Source organism: Mastigoproctus giganteus, chromosome 7 (assembly GCF_048544385.1).
Source record: "Mastigoproctus giganteus isolate SK-2022 chromosome 7, ASM4854438v1, whole genome shotgun sequence".
Classification (NCBI taxonomy): domain Eukaryota; kingdom Metazoa; phylum Arthropoda; class Arachnida; order Uropygi; family Thelyphonidae; genus Mastigoproctus; species Mastigoproctus giganteus.
The window spans coordinates 83,084,109-83,104,529 of NC_143581.1; the positions used below are offsets into that span (position 1 = coordinate 83,084,109).

Sequence of the window (20,421 nt, forward strand, 5' to 3'; positions counted from 1 at the left end):
ATCTTTTGTTGTGGAAGTTGATAGCCTAAATAAATTTAAGGCTGAGCTGGATAGGCATTTGGAACAAATGGAGGGGTGAAATGGGAGGGTCTTTTTTTTTTTTTGGCTAATGCTGCATAAGCTTGCTTTTTTGCATCATATGCCTCTACTAATGCTAAAAGAATATGGACACATATCCCAATGAACTCGCAGTAGGAAAAACAAACAGCAATGATACTGCAGCCAATTTTCTGGATCTCAGTATGACAACTGCAATGCAATTATTAACCTGTCCAATAAACATGATGCATTTAATTTTAATGTAGTCAATCTCACACAGTGGCAATCCAACATATCTAAAGGAGTTCGTGCCAATGTTATCCTAGCGCAACGCAGTAGGATAGCAACTATCTGTAGCAATATGGACATAACTATCAATAACATCAGAATGTTAAACTGATCAATAACCATTTTCCTCCAGTATATCTCTACTACCACTTTAGCAGAACCCTCAATATTATAAAATTTAAAATATAATTGCCAACCATATAAATAATATAATCAGCTAGGTATAATTGAAGATATTCTCCCTCAAGTACCAGGTCTGTACATAGAGTATATATAACACACTGGGTCCCTGTGGTGTCTTACAACTTAGAAAACTTGTATGCACCAATTGGCCAATAAAGTGTATTAGCTCCGTATATAATTGTATATATTTCAATAATGCTGTTATTGTTGTTGTGCAGGTTTAATGGTGCATAAGCTGCTTTGGCTATAATGCACCTATTCATTTATTACATAAATAAATCAGATATTCTCATACGGTCATAAAAATCTGTAATCAAAAACTCCAGTTTTCTTGAGGAAATTAAAAAATTCGAAAAGATTTTCTTTGTCACCAATCAGATTCTCTAGATTTATTGGTTTACAAAGATTAACCAGTGATAGCAGGATTGAAGTTCTGTTTTGTTTATGGTAGGGGCAGTCAATAAGAATATGTTTAACAGTCAGATTTAAAGAACAATGTGGACACTGTGGTAGATCATTTCCTGTGAGTAAATGAAGGTGGGTCAGATGGATATGACCTATTCTTGCCAGTGAAAGGACTACTCTTTCTCATCTTGATATGCGGACACTGGAGTGCCAAATTTTCGGATCCTGTTTAAATTGAAAGAGTTTATTATTAGTTTGAGAGTGCCATAGTTCTGTCCATTTTGATAGGCAAGCAGCATTTATGATTGGTGCATAGTCTGATTGTGGAGCAGGGATATTTGTTAAATCTAAGGCAGTTGGATTTTTTGCAGCTCTATCGGCTAGTTCATTACCCAAAATACCGGAATCCAACAGAAGGTGACCAATTGGTAGCATTCTTCAATTTGCAGTAATAAGTTTCTAATTTCAAGAACAGGAGGAACCTTGTCTGAGGAATTACATAATGCTATGATTGAGCTGAGGGAATCAGTGTAAATAACAGATTTTAACAAAGATTTTCTAAAGCTAGTTTAATTGCATATAATTCAGCTGAGAATATAGTGAATTCAGATGGAAAGGATGCTGAAATAGTGGTATTCAGAAACACTGCAGCTGCTTCAACTTTTAAATTAGTTTTAGAGCCATCTGTATAAATTTGGAAAAAATTAATGTCTTTGAGTGTGAACTGCATGAAGTTGTTTGACATTTGATGTTTTCAAAATATTCTTTCCCCACTGGCAGAGGTAAGTGTCACAGATCGGTATAGGAGGAGGAGGAATCCATGGTGGTTGAGCGTAGGTTGCTATCTGTTGTAAGGAATAGATGGAAACATTCCAAACCTGCATAAGTTCAAGAAGTCGAAGACCAGCTGGTTTTACTATGCTAGGTTTATTTCTATAGAGGATTTCTAATGGCGGGTTGAATAGGTATGACTGAATGGGATGCGTGGCACAACTTTTTATCTTGACAGCATACTTCAGTAACAGTATTTTCCTTCTAAAAGTAAGTGGGGGCTCATAGCATCAATGTAGAGACCGTATACTGGCAATGTACTGAATGCACCAAGTGCAACCCTCAAAGCACTATGTTAAATTGGATCAAGCGAGTGTAATGCACTCATTCTGACAGAATCGTAGATGGGAGCTCCATAATCAAGACAAAATCTGATTAATGTCCTGTATAACCGAAGCAGGGAGGTACGATCTGCACCCCATGTTTGTGCAGATAAAACTCTGAGTATATGTTCAGCTTTTTCAGACAGGGAGTACGTACCATTTTAATATGATCTAAGAAATTTATTTTTTGTCAAGGATTAAACCTAGAAATCTGATGTTATTAGTGACTGGGATGGAAATATTATAGATAGTAAGTTCAGGGTGCAGATGGAGCTTGCACTGTCTACAAAAATGGATAGCTACTGTTTTGTGCAGTGAGAGTTGATAAATGTTGAGACTGGCCCACTGCTGTATTTTAGTAAGTGATATCTGAAGCTGTCATTCAATAGATCTCATCTTTGGCAAAGAATGCTAAGAAAAACAGCAAGGATTTCTTTACTTATATAAACTCTAAAAGGAAGAGGATGAATCTGATTGGTCCACTTGATATCAATGGTTCGACTGTTGATGATCCTGCTCAGACAGCAAACAAACTGAATGAATATTTTGCATCTACATTCACAGATGAGGAGTTCAGGATTGAAAATGCCAGAAGATTATCAAATTGTAGCAGGGTGCTTAATGATTTTGTAATAACTGAGAGCAAAGTGGAGGAGAAATTGTTGAAGTTACACATAAGAAATGCACCTGGGGTGGATGGGATCTAGCCAGTTATATTAAAGGAGGTGGCAAAGCAACTAAGCAAGCCCTTAGCCATAATTATGAGAGCATCCTTGGACTCAGGGGAGGCCCACACGGACTGGAGATGTGCAAATGTATCCCCAATTCACAAAGGGGGATCGAAGGGTGACACGAGTAATTACAGACCAGTTAGTTTAACTTCTGTCCGGGGTAAAATAATGGAGTCACTGGTTAAAGATGCATTGCAGGATCATCTAGACAAGACTGCAGCAATAATTCAGACACAGCATGGGTTTGTTAAGGAAAGTCTTGTCTGACAAATTTGATAGGATATTATGATGTGGTTACAAAGGAACTGGATGCAAAAAATAATTTTAACATCATATATTTGGATTTCAGGAAAGCTTTTGACACTGTTGTGCATGGAAGACTAGTGTACAAATTGGAGCAGAATGGTATTAAGGGTAAGTTGCTACAATCGATAAAAGGATGGTTGAGTGGGAGAGGACAGAGGGTGGTAATCAATGGGTGCTGCTCTTCGTGGAATAATGTTATTAGTGGAGTCCCACAGGGTTCGGTGTTGGGTCCACTGTTGTTTTGTATTTTTATCAATGATACTGATGAAGGTATATCAGGCTTAGTGTTGAAGTTTGCAGATGATACAAAGGTTGGCAGGGTTCTTAATGACAGTAATGGCAGTGTGCTACTGCAACAGGATCTAGCAAATTTGGGCAGAAGGGCTAAGAAGTGGCAACTGAAGTTTAACCTTGACAAATGCAAAGTACTGCATATGGGTAGAAGTAACTCCAGAGAAACTATTACTACACTTAAGGTGGTAGAAAATGAAAAAACCTTGGGAGTAATTGTGCAGTCAGATATGAAGTTTTCTGAGCAATGCAGACAGGCTGCAAGGGCAGATCATGGGGTTTTGTCAATGATATACAGGGAAAAAGGAGGTGATTGTCCCTCTGTATAAGGCAATGGTCATGCTTGAGTACTGCATACAGGCCTGGAGGCCTCATTTTAGGGAGGATGTAGATTTGCTTGAGCGTGTACAGAGAAGGGCAACAAGATTGGTGAGGGGAATGAAGGATCCTCTTACTAAGAGAGGCTTAAGTTCTGCAAATTGTAGTGGCTGGAGACTAGGCACCTGCACGGTGATCTGATTGAGGTGTATAATGCCTTGAATGGGTTGAGCACTCTGTATTCTGATGGGATCCTTCCACTTGTTCAGATTACGAACCTAAGAGGATATAAATTCAAATTAAGAAAAGACAGATGTAGAATAGATGTGCGGAAATTTGCCTTTAGCCAGCGGGTGTTTAATTGTTGGAAAAGATAGGTTAAGTTGATAGGTTAAGTTAATTTAAGGAGGAACTGGACAGGCATTTGGAAGGAATGGTGTGATTTGTTGGCATCAAACTTGAAACTATCTAGTATATAGAAATTTTTCACAAACATAAGAAGGTTGCCCTGTAGACCAAGAAAGTAAAGATCATTAAGTATGCCATGTCGCCAGGTGGTGTCAAAAGCCTTCTCTATATCTATGGAAACTATTACTCGAGGTTAGTGTTTCACAAAGGCATCACAAATGGCAAATTCAGCCTTGACCATGAGATCCAAGCATGACCTGTTTTGTCGAAAGCCATGTTGACTATGGCTCATTAGATTTTCTGACTCAGTGCGACAAAAGAGTCTACTGTGTATAATTTTTTCAGGGATTTTACTGAGGCAGCTTGAAAGAGAGATTGGTCTATAGTTATGGGGGCTAGCTGGTTCTTTTCCAGGTTTAATAATGCCAAAACAATAGAATGATGCCAAGAGGCTGGATATACATTTTCTAAAAAATATACGGTTGCAATATACCAGAAGGAGGTGCAAAACTTTGTCATCAAGATGTTGTAGCAAGACATAAATCCTATCAGGCCCAGCAGCACCATCGTGGGCTATTCTGATGGCTTTGAAAAGTTCAGAATAATGCAGAGGTTTGTTATATGGAAAGTGAGCAGTTTGAAAGTTAGAATGTTCTCTAGTGTTTTTAATTCTTTGGAATGATTTAGTGTAAGCTGATGCTGCTGAGATTTCAGCAAAAGTATTACCCAAAGCATTAGCTATATCTGAGGGATTAGATAAATCTTGATCATTCCAGGAGAGTATTGGAGAAGGTATGGTAGGAAACTTAGCAGAAAGCTGTCTAATTTTTTTCCATATTATTTTGTGATCAGTGTTTCTATTGATGCTAGATGCAAAACGGGTCCAGGATTCTTTCTTGGCTTGCTTTCGTATGAAACGTGCCTTTGCCCTTAATTTCTTAAAATTGATCAGATTGGCTGTGGTTGGACTTTGCTGAAATAAATTCCAGGCTTTATTTTTTGCTTTCTTTGCTTTTGTGCAGTCCTCCTTCCACCATTAATTATAATTCTTTCGGTTCGGGGAATTTGATAATGGTATTAAGTCTTTTGCCACTTTTAGGACATGCTCTGTGATGTAATCTGTCACATTATCAATGATAAATGAAATTTTGCCCAGTTTGCACAGACAAATTTCCATTTTATGAAGGGTTGATTTGACAGAGTCCGTGCTATAGAAAATTTGCATACAATTGGGAAGTGGTCACTGCCCATGGGATCATTTGTAATGCACCACTCTATGGTCAGGACCAGTATTTGAGATCAAATTGAGAGATCTATTGCTGAGGTGTGTCCAGTTGGGAGCTGTACATGTGTGGGTGCACCGGTATTCAGTATGGTAAGGATTTGGTCTAGAAAGCTTGCAATAAGTCGACCCCGTCTATCTAGTTTGAGTTCCCCATAAGGGGTGGTGTCATTAAAATCCCCTAATATACAGAGAGGTGAAGGTATCTGTATGATGAGATCTTCAAGAACTTTTAAACAGTAAGCATGGTTTAGCGGTAAGTAGATTAAGACAAGTGTTATGGTAATATGGAGAGTTATACAAACAGTAACAGCTAATTCAGTTTTAAGTGGGATATGTTTAGCTGGGACCTTTGAATTTACTAGGATTGTCACACCACCATGGACAGCATTAGCTGTATTTCGATCTCTTCGATAAAGGCAATAGTTGTTTATCGAAGGAGAAATTTGTGAGATTAGGTAAGTTTCCTGTAAACAAAGGACAAATGGAGAATGTCGGTTAATTAGGTATTGAATATCTTCAGTGTTGCAATGAAAGCCTCTGCAATTCCATTGTAGGATGCTGTGGTTCATTTAGGTTTAACTGAGGATGATTCATCTGATTGTTTTTTGTTTGAGGAGCATTTCTTTCAGTCTTTTTTTTTTTTTTTGGGAACATGGGGCATCCGGTGTCCATAGTGTCATTTGTGTGAAGTTCTAGTATGGGTTCCTCATGATCTTAGTGTACATCTACTTTCATACTATTGGTGGATGATTCAGGTTTCTTGATGTGTTTAGTAGTTTTTAATTTTTCTTTGTCGTGCGGGAAGGTCCTAGTATCAGTTGGAATGCTGATTGGATTGTTGGTCGGTTCACTGGTTTTAGTTTGATGTGTGTCTTTTCCAGAGTTTGATAATGTACTTTTAACCCAGTTAGCTAGAGATGTGCTGTAAGGTATTGATACATCTGTTTGAGCTGCTGTTGAATGAAAGCTTCAAGTGTGAGATGCCCAAGAACAACTGTTCAACTCTTAAGCGTGAGATGCATAAGAACAACCTGTCTGTGTGGTGTGCCTCAGGGTATGTAACTTTGTGCTCTATTTTATATTTTTGGATTTTCTTTCCTGTTTTCCACATTTCACATAATTTGGAAAAGGCTGGGTGACTTTCTTTGCAGTTAGGGCAAACGGGACTTGAGGCTGAACAGTCTGCTTGTGTATGCTCCTTGGAACCACAAATGGCATCACCTCTACATGCTTGTTGAGAGTGTCCATATTTTTGGCATTTAAAACAACGAATGGGATTAGGGATATAAGACCAAATTCAGCAGTTTAAGTAGCCAGCTTTCACTGAGGATGGCAAATCTGGGGTGCTGAAAGTTAAAATTATGGATCGAGTTGGAACGAGATTTCCATCTTTTTTGGTCATATACATTTTGCACTAATTGCTTTTTGATTGCTCAGTTCCTGTGCTAATTCCTCTTCAGATACTGTAAATCAGATCCCACTCTGCAATGACACCTTTGGACAAATTTAACATTGTGGGGAGTGATGGATACTGGCACCCCAGCAAATGCTGTTTTGAGCAGCCACTCAATGTTTTTAGGTAGCTGTTTCAATCAGGTCTCCATATTGCAGTCATTTAATCATTTTTGGTATTCCTGAAATGAATTTCAAATATCTTTGGATAACAAATGGTGATAACTTTCCGACAGGCTGGGTGGGGAGGAGGAGGGGAAGAGAGAGAGAGAGAGAGAGAGAGAGAGAGAGAGAGAGAGAGAGAGAGAGAGAGAGAGCGAGAATCTCCAGAAAGTTTGGCATCTCATTGCACTGCACTTCTCTTCAGAACCTTTTCGGTTGGTTTAAGTCCTCATCCTTCTCCTGCCTCCCCATGGTTGGGCCGGTAACCCCCCCCCAGGTTACCGGCCCAACCATGGGGAGGCAGGAGAAGTGCCGCTCAGAGGTCAAGCGGTTGAAGTGTTAGTTAATTAGTGCAAACAGAAATACAGAAAAATGTAAAGAAAAGTGTATTTCCTATCTGTGTTCTAACTTGTGGCTTTTCAAGTATAGAACTGTTTTTAAAGTAAGACTGTTGAAAGAAATGTAGAAAAATATAATTTCAATTGCTTATCAAGAGCACTTTATGAATCACAAGAATATCACTTGGCCTCGAAAAACGCTTGGCACCCGGCGCCTATTTCAATAATTTAATTCTTCATTCCTTTATTTTCTTATCCACACAACTGATCTTAAATACATGAGATACACACTCCCAGACATTCGTTCAGGGTCCTAATTACAGGAACAGGATTTGCAAACCCGAACTATCCGAGCCCATCTATTTCCACTTCATTTATCTTTCTGCTTTCCTTTGTCCCTACATCTTATTTCCCATGAGCCATTAGTTTTACGAATGCAACAGTGAGATGCTACTTCCTTTCTTTACCCAATCTATACTTAGCCTTAACAAAGTTTTAGCCACTGTTCACTGTTACTTTGTAAGCTATGATATGTACATCATGTATTTAATTGCATTCATCATCACACATTGTATCAATTCTATACATACTTATGCATCCAGCTAGTATTACCTACATAAAATCTTTCAACAATGTCCTCAATTTTTACTTATTTTTTTTACTACCGCCTTTTTCTAACACTAGGAACTGCTAGTGCACCATACATGAATGGCCAATATGGTGTCGAATACTTACGACACCATATTGGCCATTTTCAGTTCTACAAGGTAACAGTAAATTCCTTACTTGTTCATTCCTACAGTCTGTTTAAACTAAACTCATTTTTCATCATCACTTCAATTTTTCTGTTCGTTTCTTGCCTCTGTAAGGTCAACCATGACCTATATGCTCTACAAATAATCACCGGCATACCTTATTCGGCCCTATTCTTTCCCGCTAAATTCAAACTTATTTCACACCACGTGATCATGAGCAACAGACTATGGCGGAAACAGAGGCCTACATATTGCCCTCTTTCTCATAATTTTGGTGAATGACCTCTAACAAAGACACTGAAATTGTGAGTAATACGGCAATGTGTTATCTTATCTCATTTGATTTTATATTATTTTACCTCATTTCCTATTCTTTTCGTCTTGTCCTTTATAATAGTGTTAATTCATCTCTTTTTAACTTCACGTGAGTACCGTAAATTCAATAGTAACAGCTTTCTCCTTCACTCTTTCAAATATATATATGGGGGGGGGGTCCTCATCATCCGAGGATAATTGGTTCCAGAAAATTCCACTTAAAACACCAAGCAAATTTTTGTAATGTATATTAAGTACTTGTACATAGTAAAAAATGGATTGAAGTAACTGAAAAGTGAGGCAATTTTATTAGACATTTTTTATTATAATATGTCGAACAACGTAAGGTTAAGTAAAATTTATTGAAATTACACTATTTTTCAGTTTTACGAATAAGGAACGAATCTAGAGTTGTTTAGGTCTTTTTTTGTTTTTGTCGTATTTATTTTTTTCAGATAAAGTCTTTAACTTCACACTTAACTTTTGCTGCACGATCATGAAGAGGGTTGTTCTCACAAAAATATAAGTGATTGGTCAATTTTCTCAAGGACTTCTTTTAATCCACTGCATGATTACTATTATCTATGTAACAGGCTACACAAGGATGAATGTGTAGCCTATTTTCACCAGCAAATCTGTCAAATCTGTCAAATGAATATTATAAAATCATTCATTCAACTAATCTGAAGGAATAACTTTCTGAAAAATTGAATATGACTAAGGATTCATACCATCATGCATCTTTGATTATTTTAAGTTGCATTGGAAAGCTGTTTACTGTGCTGTTATGAAAGAATGCATTGCAATGATCTCTGTTTTTGAAAAGAGCATATAGGAATATATTCAACAATTAAGTTATACTTTCAAATGATATTCAAGTGAACGATAGTGAATTCAAGCGATTCAAGAGGATAATTTCAAATGAATGACAGTCAATGGATAATCCCTTTTTGTAGGCAATATTATCAAATGCATTTCTTTACAGCAGATCTTTAATATGATTTTTGAGTGATGGTGAACTAAAACAGTAATCATATCACCAACATAACATGCTGGTGATGCAATTACTGTGATTTGAAATTTTGATGAATGCTACACATACAAACACTATGGGTACCATTAGTACCAGCAAGAATGCAATATTAGGAGTAAAGTGCAGCAAATTCTGAGAAACCAATGCACACAATTGGGGTGCTTGAAATAGTGATTTTTTTTTTCTTCAAATTATGTAATACATGCATCTTTTGAACATGCTTCTTAATTGACTGAACTACTTCTTGTTTCAGTGTCCTCAGTGGTTTGGAATTTAGCATTAGTAGTGGCAAATGATGCAATAAAGCAAGCTTATACAGTAACATTAAAAAAAAAACCTCTCAATTCACCTATTCATTCCCTTCAACAGTTTGGTTCTTCCTTGAATTTATTTAAGCTATTAACTTCCACGACAAATGGAAGTTTGTTCCAGAAATCAACCACACACTGGCTGAATGCAAATTTTAGTACATCTATCCTGCAACCGTCATTCCTCAATTTGAGTTTGTGCTCCCTCGTGTGTGTAGTCTGAGCAAGAGGAAGAATCCCATCAGCACTGAGTTTGCTCAAACCATTCAGAGCCTTAAACATCAATCAAATCACCTCGCAGGTGCCTAGTCTCCAGACACTGCAATAAGCAGAAATCAAGCCTTTCTTGATAAGAGCATCCCTTTGTTTCCCTCACCAATCTCGTTGCCCTTCTCCGTACTCATTCCAGCAGTTCTACATCCTTCCTAAAATGAAGCCTCCAGAACCTGCATGCAGTACTCATGATGTGGCCTGTATATTGACTTATTCCATTGTATATTGACTTATACAATGGAATAATCACCTCCTTATCCCTGCTGGCAAAATTACTATATACACTGACCAAATCCCAATTACAGAGGATAAAATTCCTTTCTCTCTGACAAGCAATTTCAACATCCTAGTTTGTTTGGAAATTTTGTAAACATTTCATAATTTTTGTAAAGTCCAACTTACTGGCATATCAGTCAGAATTTGCAATTTTTGGCTGCCTTAGTTTCATTATTTTATTTATTTTTTTTTTTCTTTTAGCTGAGCAGTTATTTCTAATTCTGGGTCAGAGGACAAGGTTGGCAATAATTCAGTTTCCTTTACTTATGACAGACTAGTGGCTAAGAGGAATGTATACATAACATAAGTACTAAAAGAATGTGGAGCAGCAACCATGAAACTTCAATTATTTGATATAAATAATGCCTTAAATTTTAAATAAATAAGGTGTGCAAAGCTAGTGCTAATGTTTTTATGAAATAATAATGAAAAACAGAATGTTAATAATTTAAAATTCAGAGCCTAGGCATGCAACATATTTTTTAGACATTTTGCAGTGTTGTTAATTATATTTCAGGGCATTTGACTGAGGTGAATTCCATACTTCAGTTTTAAATTACTAAAGCTCTCATTGTTCCAAGTTATTTGGTACCTGTGCTGGAGTCTTCAAAGGTGGTTTGCGATTTTTTTTTTAATTTTCAAAGCAGTGTTTCAAAATTATCAGTTACTTCAGTGACCTTGAAAAATTAATTTTTTTTTTCCAAAATAATTTTTTTTTTATTTCATTTTAATTATATCATGTTGACCATGTCAATGACCTTGCAAAATAAAAATCCCTGTATCAAGGTCATCTCAGGAGCTTCAAATTGAAATTTTGAAAACATTCAACTTCAATTACAGATTGAGATATGAAAATATTAAACTTCCAGATATTCACTTTTTTCCTGAAATTTTAAATTCCAAAGAACTCTAGGCCTGTCTGACCCAAGGAGCTATAATTTGGTATATAAGTCTTGATGTCTAACAAATTTAAGTTTTCATGAAAATGAGAAAGAAATCAGGTTGGTTGTTTGTTGTTTTGGTTTTTAGGAGCATTAGCAACTAAGGCCATATTGCTCCGGGATATGCGGTGGTCATTCCCTGACCTTTCCGCATCCTCCGTATTTGGTGGTGACGGGCTCGAACCCTGGTCTAATTAAGAAGCGTGCTATGCACTACTGCTCCTTCCCACCTGGCTACAGAGTCACCAAATCAGGTTGGAAAACATCCTGATTTCCTTCTCATTTTGATCCCTTCTCGTGATCCCCATTAATTGAAATCAATCATTTTATTGGTTAATTTCATGTGTTTTTAATTTCAATTGTTTTTATTCTTAAAAACAATTTAGACAGGAGCAGCTGAACAAACAATGAATAAAAATACATAAATTCATGAAACTTAATATAGAAGAAATATACACACACTTATAATTATTTTAAAATAATAGAAATGAGATTAGACTGAACTCACCTTCTCGTATTAACTTATTGAAATCAAATCCTTGTGAAACAAGGAATTCCAAACTTGAAGCCTATGAATAATATAAAAGTCACACTAGTTACCTAATTAATTAACTTTTCTTTTTAAAATAAAATGCATGATGCTCACTTTCTTTTTACTGTGGTGATATATTTATATCACCACATTATTATATTATATGTTTTATCAAGTCCCCACCAAAAGGATGATCTCAGTGATTATCCTTGTGGTGGGAGACAACAGAATAATACATGTCAGTCTAATATAACAGAAGATGCAATTTTCACTTATATTAGGCTGCTAGAGCTAAACCATGGTTATTGCTATTGTATTCCTTGTGCAATACAATAGGAATAATCATGACTCTTCTGTAATATGACAGAAAAATAATCATTTGTATAATAAAAGAAAAAAAAAAATCCAAAAAATGCTGCAGGAAGCTCACACAGAATTAGAAAGTTTACTAACAACAACACATTTATAGCAGTCATGTGGGATCAAATTCCAATCAACTTCAAACAAGCATACTACTATCCCTCCACATTTACAACTTAGCTATATCACACAATGCACTGCTTTTATATTCATAAATGAAAGTCAACATAGAGCCATTTAATGTTAGCATTTTGGTTGCATATTCTAAAATTTAGGGGGTTCATAATCATAAATAACAGAAAAAAAATAACCTATTTCAATATTTAAAAAAACAAAAAAAACCAGAAGAAAACTAAACTAATTGAGAAACTGGAAGATGCCTGATTATCAGAAAATCTTCTGAATAAAGTCGAAGAGATGGCAGGTAGCTTGCGATCTCTTCCAGTATTTGTGGATTACCACACCATACCATTACCTGCCTGTAGTATGACAATCCACTTTTTTTTTCCTTTTTTTTTAAAGCATCACAGTTCAAAAAGGACTTCATCCATTGACATGACAAGAATGTTGGTAATGTGACATTAAAGAAAATCATTCTTCTCACCTACAAAAATGATTCTTTTCTCTCTTGTAGTTTCTTCCATAACAGTATTTTCTTTCTTACTTAGTAGTTCTTTGTTATTTGGTTTTTAGGAGCATTTAGCAACTAAGGCTATTAGCAACATTTAGCAGGGATATGTGGTGATCATTCCCTGACCTTTCCGCATCTTCCGTATTTTTGAATTTTTGCTGATGCTGTCGAGGCAGTGTTAGGTGGGTCAGATGCATCAGTATTTCTGCTGATGCTGTCAAGGCAGTGTTAGGTGGGTCGGAAAAACTGCTAGTTGGGGGGGATACAAGGACTAATAGATTAACAGTAGCCACTGGCAGAGGTGGAAGTGATTCATGCACTGCTTTTATTGAAATGAGCAGAAGCCTGAAAAACAAGATGCAGGATATTTCAGAGACTGCTGGGAGTCATTGCGGTACAAGTAAACACATGGGTTGTGTTAGGGTAGCTAAGAATAGAAACAGGTGCATGCATACTTGCGTGTACACCAATGCTAGGAGTTTGGTAAATAAATTTGATGAATTTGAGGTATTGCTCAAAACATCAAAGGCAGATATTGTTGGGATATCAGAGACGTGGTGTCACAGACATAAGGAATGCGGAACTGGAATTTGGGGAATACAATGTGTATAGAAAGGATAGACAGGACAGGAGGGGAGGAGGGGTTATGCTATTAGTTAAGAAACACATAAAATACAAGGAAGTGAAGCCAGTCGACATCGATGGACAGGGCAGTGTCGAGTCAGTTTGGTGTGACATAAGCATAGGGAAATCAAAACTGAGAGTAGGAGTGTGCTATAGGCCTAATGACTCTGATGAGTATAATAAGATATTGTACAGGGAAATAGAGTGGGCCAGTAAATCAGAGAGTCTTATAAATGGGGGATTTTAATCTCCCAGATACTGACTGGAATTTGTGGGTTGGTCACTCACACACTAGCCAGGCTTTTGTGGATTTATTGGATGATTGTTTTCTACATCACCATTTTCATGAGGCAACAAGAGGGAGCAATACTCTTGATCTGATTATCAGTAGTGATTCTTCATGCATTAAGAATCTGCAGATAAATGAACCAAAAGGTGGCAGTGATCACAGTGTGTTGAAGTGAGATTTACTCAAGGAGGTAACTACCATCAGAGGTAAAGGGAAGGGTTTTTATTTTCGTAAAGGTGACTATGATGGTCTGAGACAGTATTTAAATTCTATACAGTGGGACCAACTAATGATGTTACCAACAGCAAACTCAAAATGGGAAGCATTCAAGGAACTAATCTTGGAAGCTACCAGGCTTTACATACCAACTAAGAAATATTGTTCAAGGTTTAGGCCTAAATGGTTGTCAGATGAACTAATGAGACTTGTGGCAGAGAAGAAAAATGCATGGAATACATACAAAGTAATGGGCGACATGGAAGCCTATGATAGATTAAGTTGGCCTGTAACCAAGTCACAAAGGAGATTAGGCAGGCAAAGGCAGACTACGAAAAATCTTTGGCAAAGGATGCAAAGAAAAACAGAAAAGAGTTCTTTACCTATTTAAACTCAAGAAGGAAAGGGATGAATCAGATTGGTCCACTGGATATTGATGGTTCAACAGTTGAGGATCCTGCTCAGGTGGCTAACAATCTAAACGAGTATTTTGCATCTACATTCACGCATGAGGAGTTATTCAGGAAGGAGAATGACATAGGTAAAGTAAACATTGGCAGTGAGCTAGATGATTTTGTAATAACTGAGAGGAAAGTGGAGGAGAGATTGTTGAGGATAAACATAAAAAAGGCACCTGGGGTGGATGGGATCTATCCAGTTATATTAAAGGATGCAGCAAAGGAAGTAAGCAAACCCCTAGCCATAATTATGAGAGCTTCTTTGGACTCAGGGGAGGTACCCATAGACTGGAGATGTGCAAATGTAACCCCAATTCACAAAGGAGAAGCAAAGGCTGACACAAGTAATTATAGACCTGTTAGTTTAACTTCTGTTCCAGGAAAATTAATGGAGGTACTGGTTAAAGAAGCATTGCAGGATCATCTAGACAAGAATTCAGTTATAGCTCAGATGCAGCATGGTTTTGTTAAGGGCAGGTCTTGCCTGACCAATTTGATTGGATACTATGATGTAGTCACAAAAGAACTGGATGCAGGGAATAACTTTGATATTATATATTTGGATCTTAGAAAGGCTTTTGCACATGGAAGACTGCTGCACAAATTGGAGCAGTGTGGCATTGGAGGCAAATTGCTGCTATGGATAAGGGGATGGTTGAGTGGCAGAAGACAGAGAGTGGTAATCAATGGACACTGCTCAATGTGGACTAATGTTATTAGTGGAGTTCCTCAGGGTTCAGCGTTGGGTCCGTTGTTGTTTTCGGTGTTTATGAATGATATTGATGATGGTATATGAAGTTTAATGTCCAAGTTTGCAGATGATACAAAGGTTGGCAGGGTTGTTAAGGACACTACTGACGCTATGCTGCTGCAACAGGAACTGGAAAGGTCGAACAGATGGGCTGAGAGGTGGCAAATGAAGTTTAACATTGACAAATGTAAAGCACTACATATGGGAAACAGTATCCCCAGAGCAACGTATCAACTCTGCGGTGCTACACTGACAGTGGTGGAGAATGAAAAGGACCTGGGGGTAATTGTGCAGGCAGATATGAAGTTCTCTGAGCAGTGCAGACGAGCTGCAAGAGATGCTCATGGTGTCTTGTCAATGATATACAGGAACTTTTCTAGCAGGGATAAAGAGGTGATTATTCCCTTGTATAAGGCAATAGTTAGGCCACATCTTGAGTACTGTATACAGGTCTGGAAGCCTCATTTCAAGAAGGATGTAGAGCTGCTGGAACGAGTACAGAGAAGGGCAACAAGATTAGTGAATGGAACAAAGGGTTGCTCTTACAAAAAAAGGCTTAAGTTTTGCAAATTACAGAGTCTGGAGACTAGGCACCGGCGAGGTGATCTGATAGAGGTGTATAAGGCTTTGAATGGTTTGAGCATGCTCAATGCCAATGGGATTCTTCCTCTTGCTCAGAATAATCACCTCAGAGGGCATAAATTCAAATTGAGGAAGGACAGATGTCGGATAGATGTGTGGAAATTTGCCTTTGGCCAGCGGGTGGTTGATTGGTGGAACCGACTTCCATCATTTGTTGTTGAAGTTGATAGCCTAAACAAATTTAACGGAGGGGTGAAATGGGAGTGGTGTTTTTTTTTTTTTTTTTTTTTTGGCTGATTCTGAATAAGCTTGCTTTCTTGCATCATATGCCTCTACTAATGCTAATTTGGTGGGCATGGGCTCGAACCCCCAGTCTAATCAAGAAGCGTGTGCTACGCACTGCTGCTCCTGCCCACCTGGCTTAGTAGTTAGAACTGATTTACTTCATATCAATTTTCCTGTGAATTTTTCCAAAAGCTCATGAGTTTCCCATTATCCAGTTTGTTTAGTGGAATGTTTGCCGAAACAAATGCTTCACAAATTTCTTCTTAAAATGGTGAATATTTTTAGTATGCACTGTGCTATCCAAGGAACATCTGCTGCAACTTTTCTTGATTCCCATTCTTTCATGGGCACAACTGTTTTTCTCTCTCTCTCTCTCTCTCTCTCTCTTCAAAAGTTTCTTAACAATTAATTTCTTTTCAGTTTTAGCATTCATATCACAAATTTTTGCAGTACTGTAATACTCCCATCAGCATTTTCTGTTTTCAATTGAAAACAGAAAAAAAACCAAAAAAAACAGATTCTCCCTTTCATGATATGGTGAAATGTAATGTCTTAATGTATCAGACTGCTTTTTACTTAAAGCATGTTAAAAACAACTCTTGCAAAGTACTACACACTTCTACTAATTGGAGCTTTCTGGGTGCGAGGTTAGCCTGTGCAGACGTTGCTCCTTAAAGCTCTTCAGACAGAAGTTTTTCCTGATTTATTTTCTGCTTTATTAGTTTAAATTGTCATATTAACTTATTTTCTAGAGTAGCTTTATATTCCTAGTTACGATACTTAGTTTAAAGCTTAACTTAGCCAGAGATTTTGTAGATATTACTTAGTATCGGTAACGGTATCAAATCCACGTGTCACAAATTGAACGAGAAGTCTTTTTTTTTTTTTAACCAAATTTAGTCGATTTATTAACCAATTGTTATATCAAATTATCTTCTATAAGTAGATTATAGACCTAATCAGGATACTTAGTTTATTCTAAATTGAGATAGCGAGATTTGGAAGCTAATCAATACTTACGAGTCCGTAGAAATACCGTTCGTGAATTCCCGCCATTTTTACACGATAGCATAAGCTTAGTGTAGTACAGTGCATAATATAATACTGTCAATTAATCAGTAAATCTATTAATCTTGATAAACTTTATTGTCAATTAAATTGTATTTTTAACTCTATATATATATAACGACTTAATCGTAACAAATAATTAATACATAACTATAGTGGTACACGTGATACGGAAGTTGTATAAAGGGAACTCGTAGAAAACACTAGATACCGAAAAAAATATATATATAACATAACTGTTTTGGGATATAACTTAAGGATTTAATTTTTGTTTTGTTTATTGAATTAAATCGGAATCATGACTCTGACCAGAGCAGCAAAGCAAAAGGCTCAAGCTAATGGGAGTGCTGTGGTTCAGGGGAGAACTGAGGGGGGCAGTTGCCCTCTGAATCAGAGTCTATTAAAATGCACTGTTTGCTTGATGTTTGCGGAGCAGTCGGGTACGGGACATGATACTGCCAAGGGGGATGTCTTTGTGTGTGCACGTTGTAAGGAGTGCAAGGAAATCAGGCGACAACTCAGCGTTGTTATGGGCCTTTATGAGAGCTTGAAGGACAGGGTGGATGCCCTCGAAGGAAATAAATTGAGGGGCCCATCAAGCTCTCAGCTGCCCACATCAACGCCAGAGCTTGCACTTGGTCATCAGGCAACACAGAAGCAGCCCCCTAGGCAGAATGCGCTGGTCCCACAGGAACTAGTAGTTGTTGGTGACTCTATTGTCAGGGAAACGGGGAACATGCTTTGTAAAAAGGATAGGTGGAATAGGACCAGGGTATGTCTGCCAGGGGCAAAGGTTGATGACGTTGTAGAGCGGATATCATCTTTTAAGAGCACAAAAGGTGATATAGTTGTACACGTTGGCACCAATGATATTAAGAGTAGGAGACCGGCAGAATTACTTAGCAAGTACAGATCACTGTTGAAAAAAAGCCGTGAATTAGGGATGAACTTGAAAGTGTCTGCAATTCTGCCCAGACACGATAGGAGGGAGTATATGATGAGAGCCTTGTCGATCAATTCGGCCCTGGAGGGATTGTGCAAGGCTCAAGGGGTAGAATTTTTTTCAGCCTGGACTGTACTTGTTAACAGGAGAGATTGCTTCTACAGGGATGGGATACACTTAAATAGAAAGGGTGCAAGAATTTTTGCTGATGCTGTCGAGGCAGTGTTAGGTGGGTCGGAAAACTGCTAGTTGGGGGGGATACAAGGACTAATAGATTAACAGTAGCCACTGGCAGAGGTGGAAGTGATTCTTGCACTGCTTCTATTGAAATGAGCAGAAGTCTGAAAAACAAGATGCAGGATATTTCAGAGACTGCTGGTAGTCATTGCGGTACAAGTAAACACATGGGTTGTGTTAGGGTAGCTAAGAATAGAAACAGGTGCATGTATACCTGCGTGTACACCAATGCTAGGAGTTTGGTAAATAAATTTGATGAATTTGAGGTATTGCTCAAAACATCAAAGGCAGATATTGTTGGGATATCAGAGACGTGGTGTCACACAGATATAAGTAATGCGGAACTGGAATTTGGGGAATACAATGTGTATAGAAAGGATAGACAGGACAGGAGGGGAGGGGAGGAGGGGTTATACTATTAATTAACCGTATCCCTATCTCCTCGGGTTTGTTGGACCCGGTTCAAAGGTGAACTAATAAATTCTATAATTTTTACTCTATGGACACAGCTGAAATTCGCTATACGTGAAGCCAGAACTGTTTTCTTCGATTTTCCCACTTCAATTTTCAAAAATTTCTATTGAATTTCGCGCAAATGAGAAAAATGTGACATCAAGTGTGTATTTTTTTAGGCCTTTTTCTGTTATTTTTCTAACCCCACCCGAATTAACCTATGGCTTATGAAACCCGATATCTGATTCGTTTGTTTGTTTTGGAGCGGGAGTTTCTGTTTACAGAGCGAAATTGTTTTCGTGGTGCGAGGTGTGAGAATGAAGCTGGCGGTTACGTCACCTATCCTCGATACAGCTACATCGAGAGAGGGTCAAACGCGTTTTATGTCTCCGCGCGGCTACCTGACGCTAAGAAAATAAACAAAACACGGGCGAGCTACTGTTAGTCGATAAAGCGAAACAGTAGCAACAACTATTTATTTATTGAAGGGCGAACAGATCGTATTTCCTTTCTTCAACGTGTATTACTCTTACGAACAGAAATTCATGTTGGAAACGGGACAAACTAGGGTAAAACTGATAAGCATTAGATAAAAAAAAAAGTTTGCTTTATTGTAATTGATTTCAGTAAACAATATCGGAACAGCAATTTCCTGGGTTTGATCTTCTAACGAAATTTCGAGAAAATATTTCTATTTATAGCTGCGTTATGAACTTCGAAAACTGGTGCATCGAAGGAAAGAAAAAAAACTCATATGCTACGAATAACGGGTTATTTCTTGAAATATGTATTCTTCACAAAAATGCAAGATTTCAAACAACACAAAACCAACAGATTGCGGCTAACGGATGCTCAAAAAGTATTGTTAGAAAATATTTGCTTGTTACGCTTTGTGATGTCATCGCAAAGGGAGAAATTCTGTTTTAGTACAGAAGCTGAATAAATCCACGGTCACCTGCTGTTCAGAGCTGTAATAAAAAGAAAAACCCCGCTGAAAAATAGATTTTCTCCCCATCACTTCTTTTGTTTTGCTATGGTTTATGGCGAGCAATTTCACACAATCAAATCCGTGACTGCTAAATGCGGTGCGGTTTCTTGTATTCTCTCTCTCTATTTCGGGATCTCATGACCAAGTGGTCATCCCGGAGTATAAACAGAAATTTGTTCATCAGAATGCTGCCCACCAATGGCACCAATTATCAACTCTTTTACTGCCCTTCTAATTTTCAATATATGCAGAAAATCGACTTGGGCAAAATTCGAAAGTGCTACTTCAATTAGGAGCAAAAACGGTTTCCCCCAACAAAACGAATTACTTTCAGAACAATAAAAGGACAGCTACTGATAAGTTCCTGACTGGAAGGAAGGAAGGAACTTCGGCATCTTTGATGAAACATTTATTGCGACTTCAGCATCTGTGATGAAACTAATTAGAAAAGTTGCCAAAATTATTATGTTCTTGAGAATTCATAATATATTTTTTTTAAATTCAAACTATGAAAATATCATGATACAAATAAAAATAATTATTTGAACTTCCTTTGGCTTTACTGGGTTAAAAATATGACAACCGAAATTTACTTTTTTTTTTTTTTTTTTTCTTATTTGCATAAAATATCAAAAAATTACAGCTGTTATAATTTCATAAACAAGAGACAAATTGAGTACTACAATAAAAAAGTGAACACAATCAGATCTTGGAAAGCCTTGCTTTTTTCAGTTCAAACTCAG

At 37.4% G+C, this 20,421-nt stretch overlaps 1 protein-coding gene across 1 annotated transcript in view; it reads right to left on the minus strand.

Annotated features, from left to right (window-relative positions):
* LOC150083034 (poly(A)-specific ribonuclease PARN-like) overlaps positions 1-20,421 on the minus strand; it is a 504,128-nt gene that overhangs the window by 335,274 nt on the left and 148,433 nt on the right. Inside the window, exon 6 of the mRNA XM_090376989.1 lies at positions 11,770-11,830. Within this exon, the coding sequence (XP_090233115.1) occupies positions 11,770-11,830 (61 nt within the window). The remainder of the gene's footprint in view (positions 1-11,769; positions 11,831-20,421) is intronic.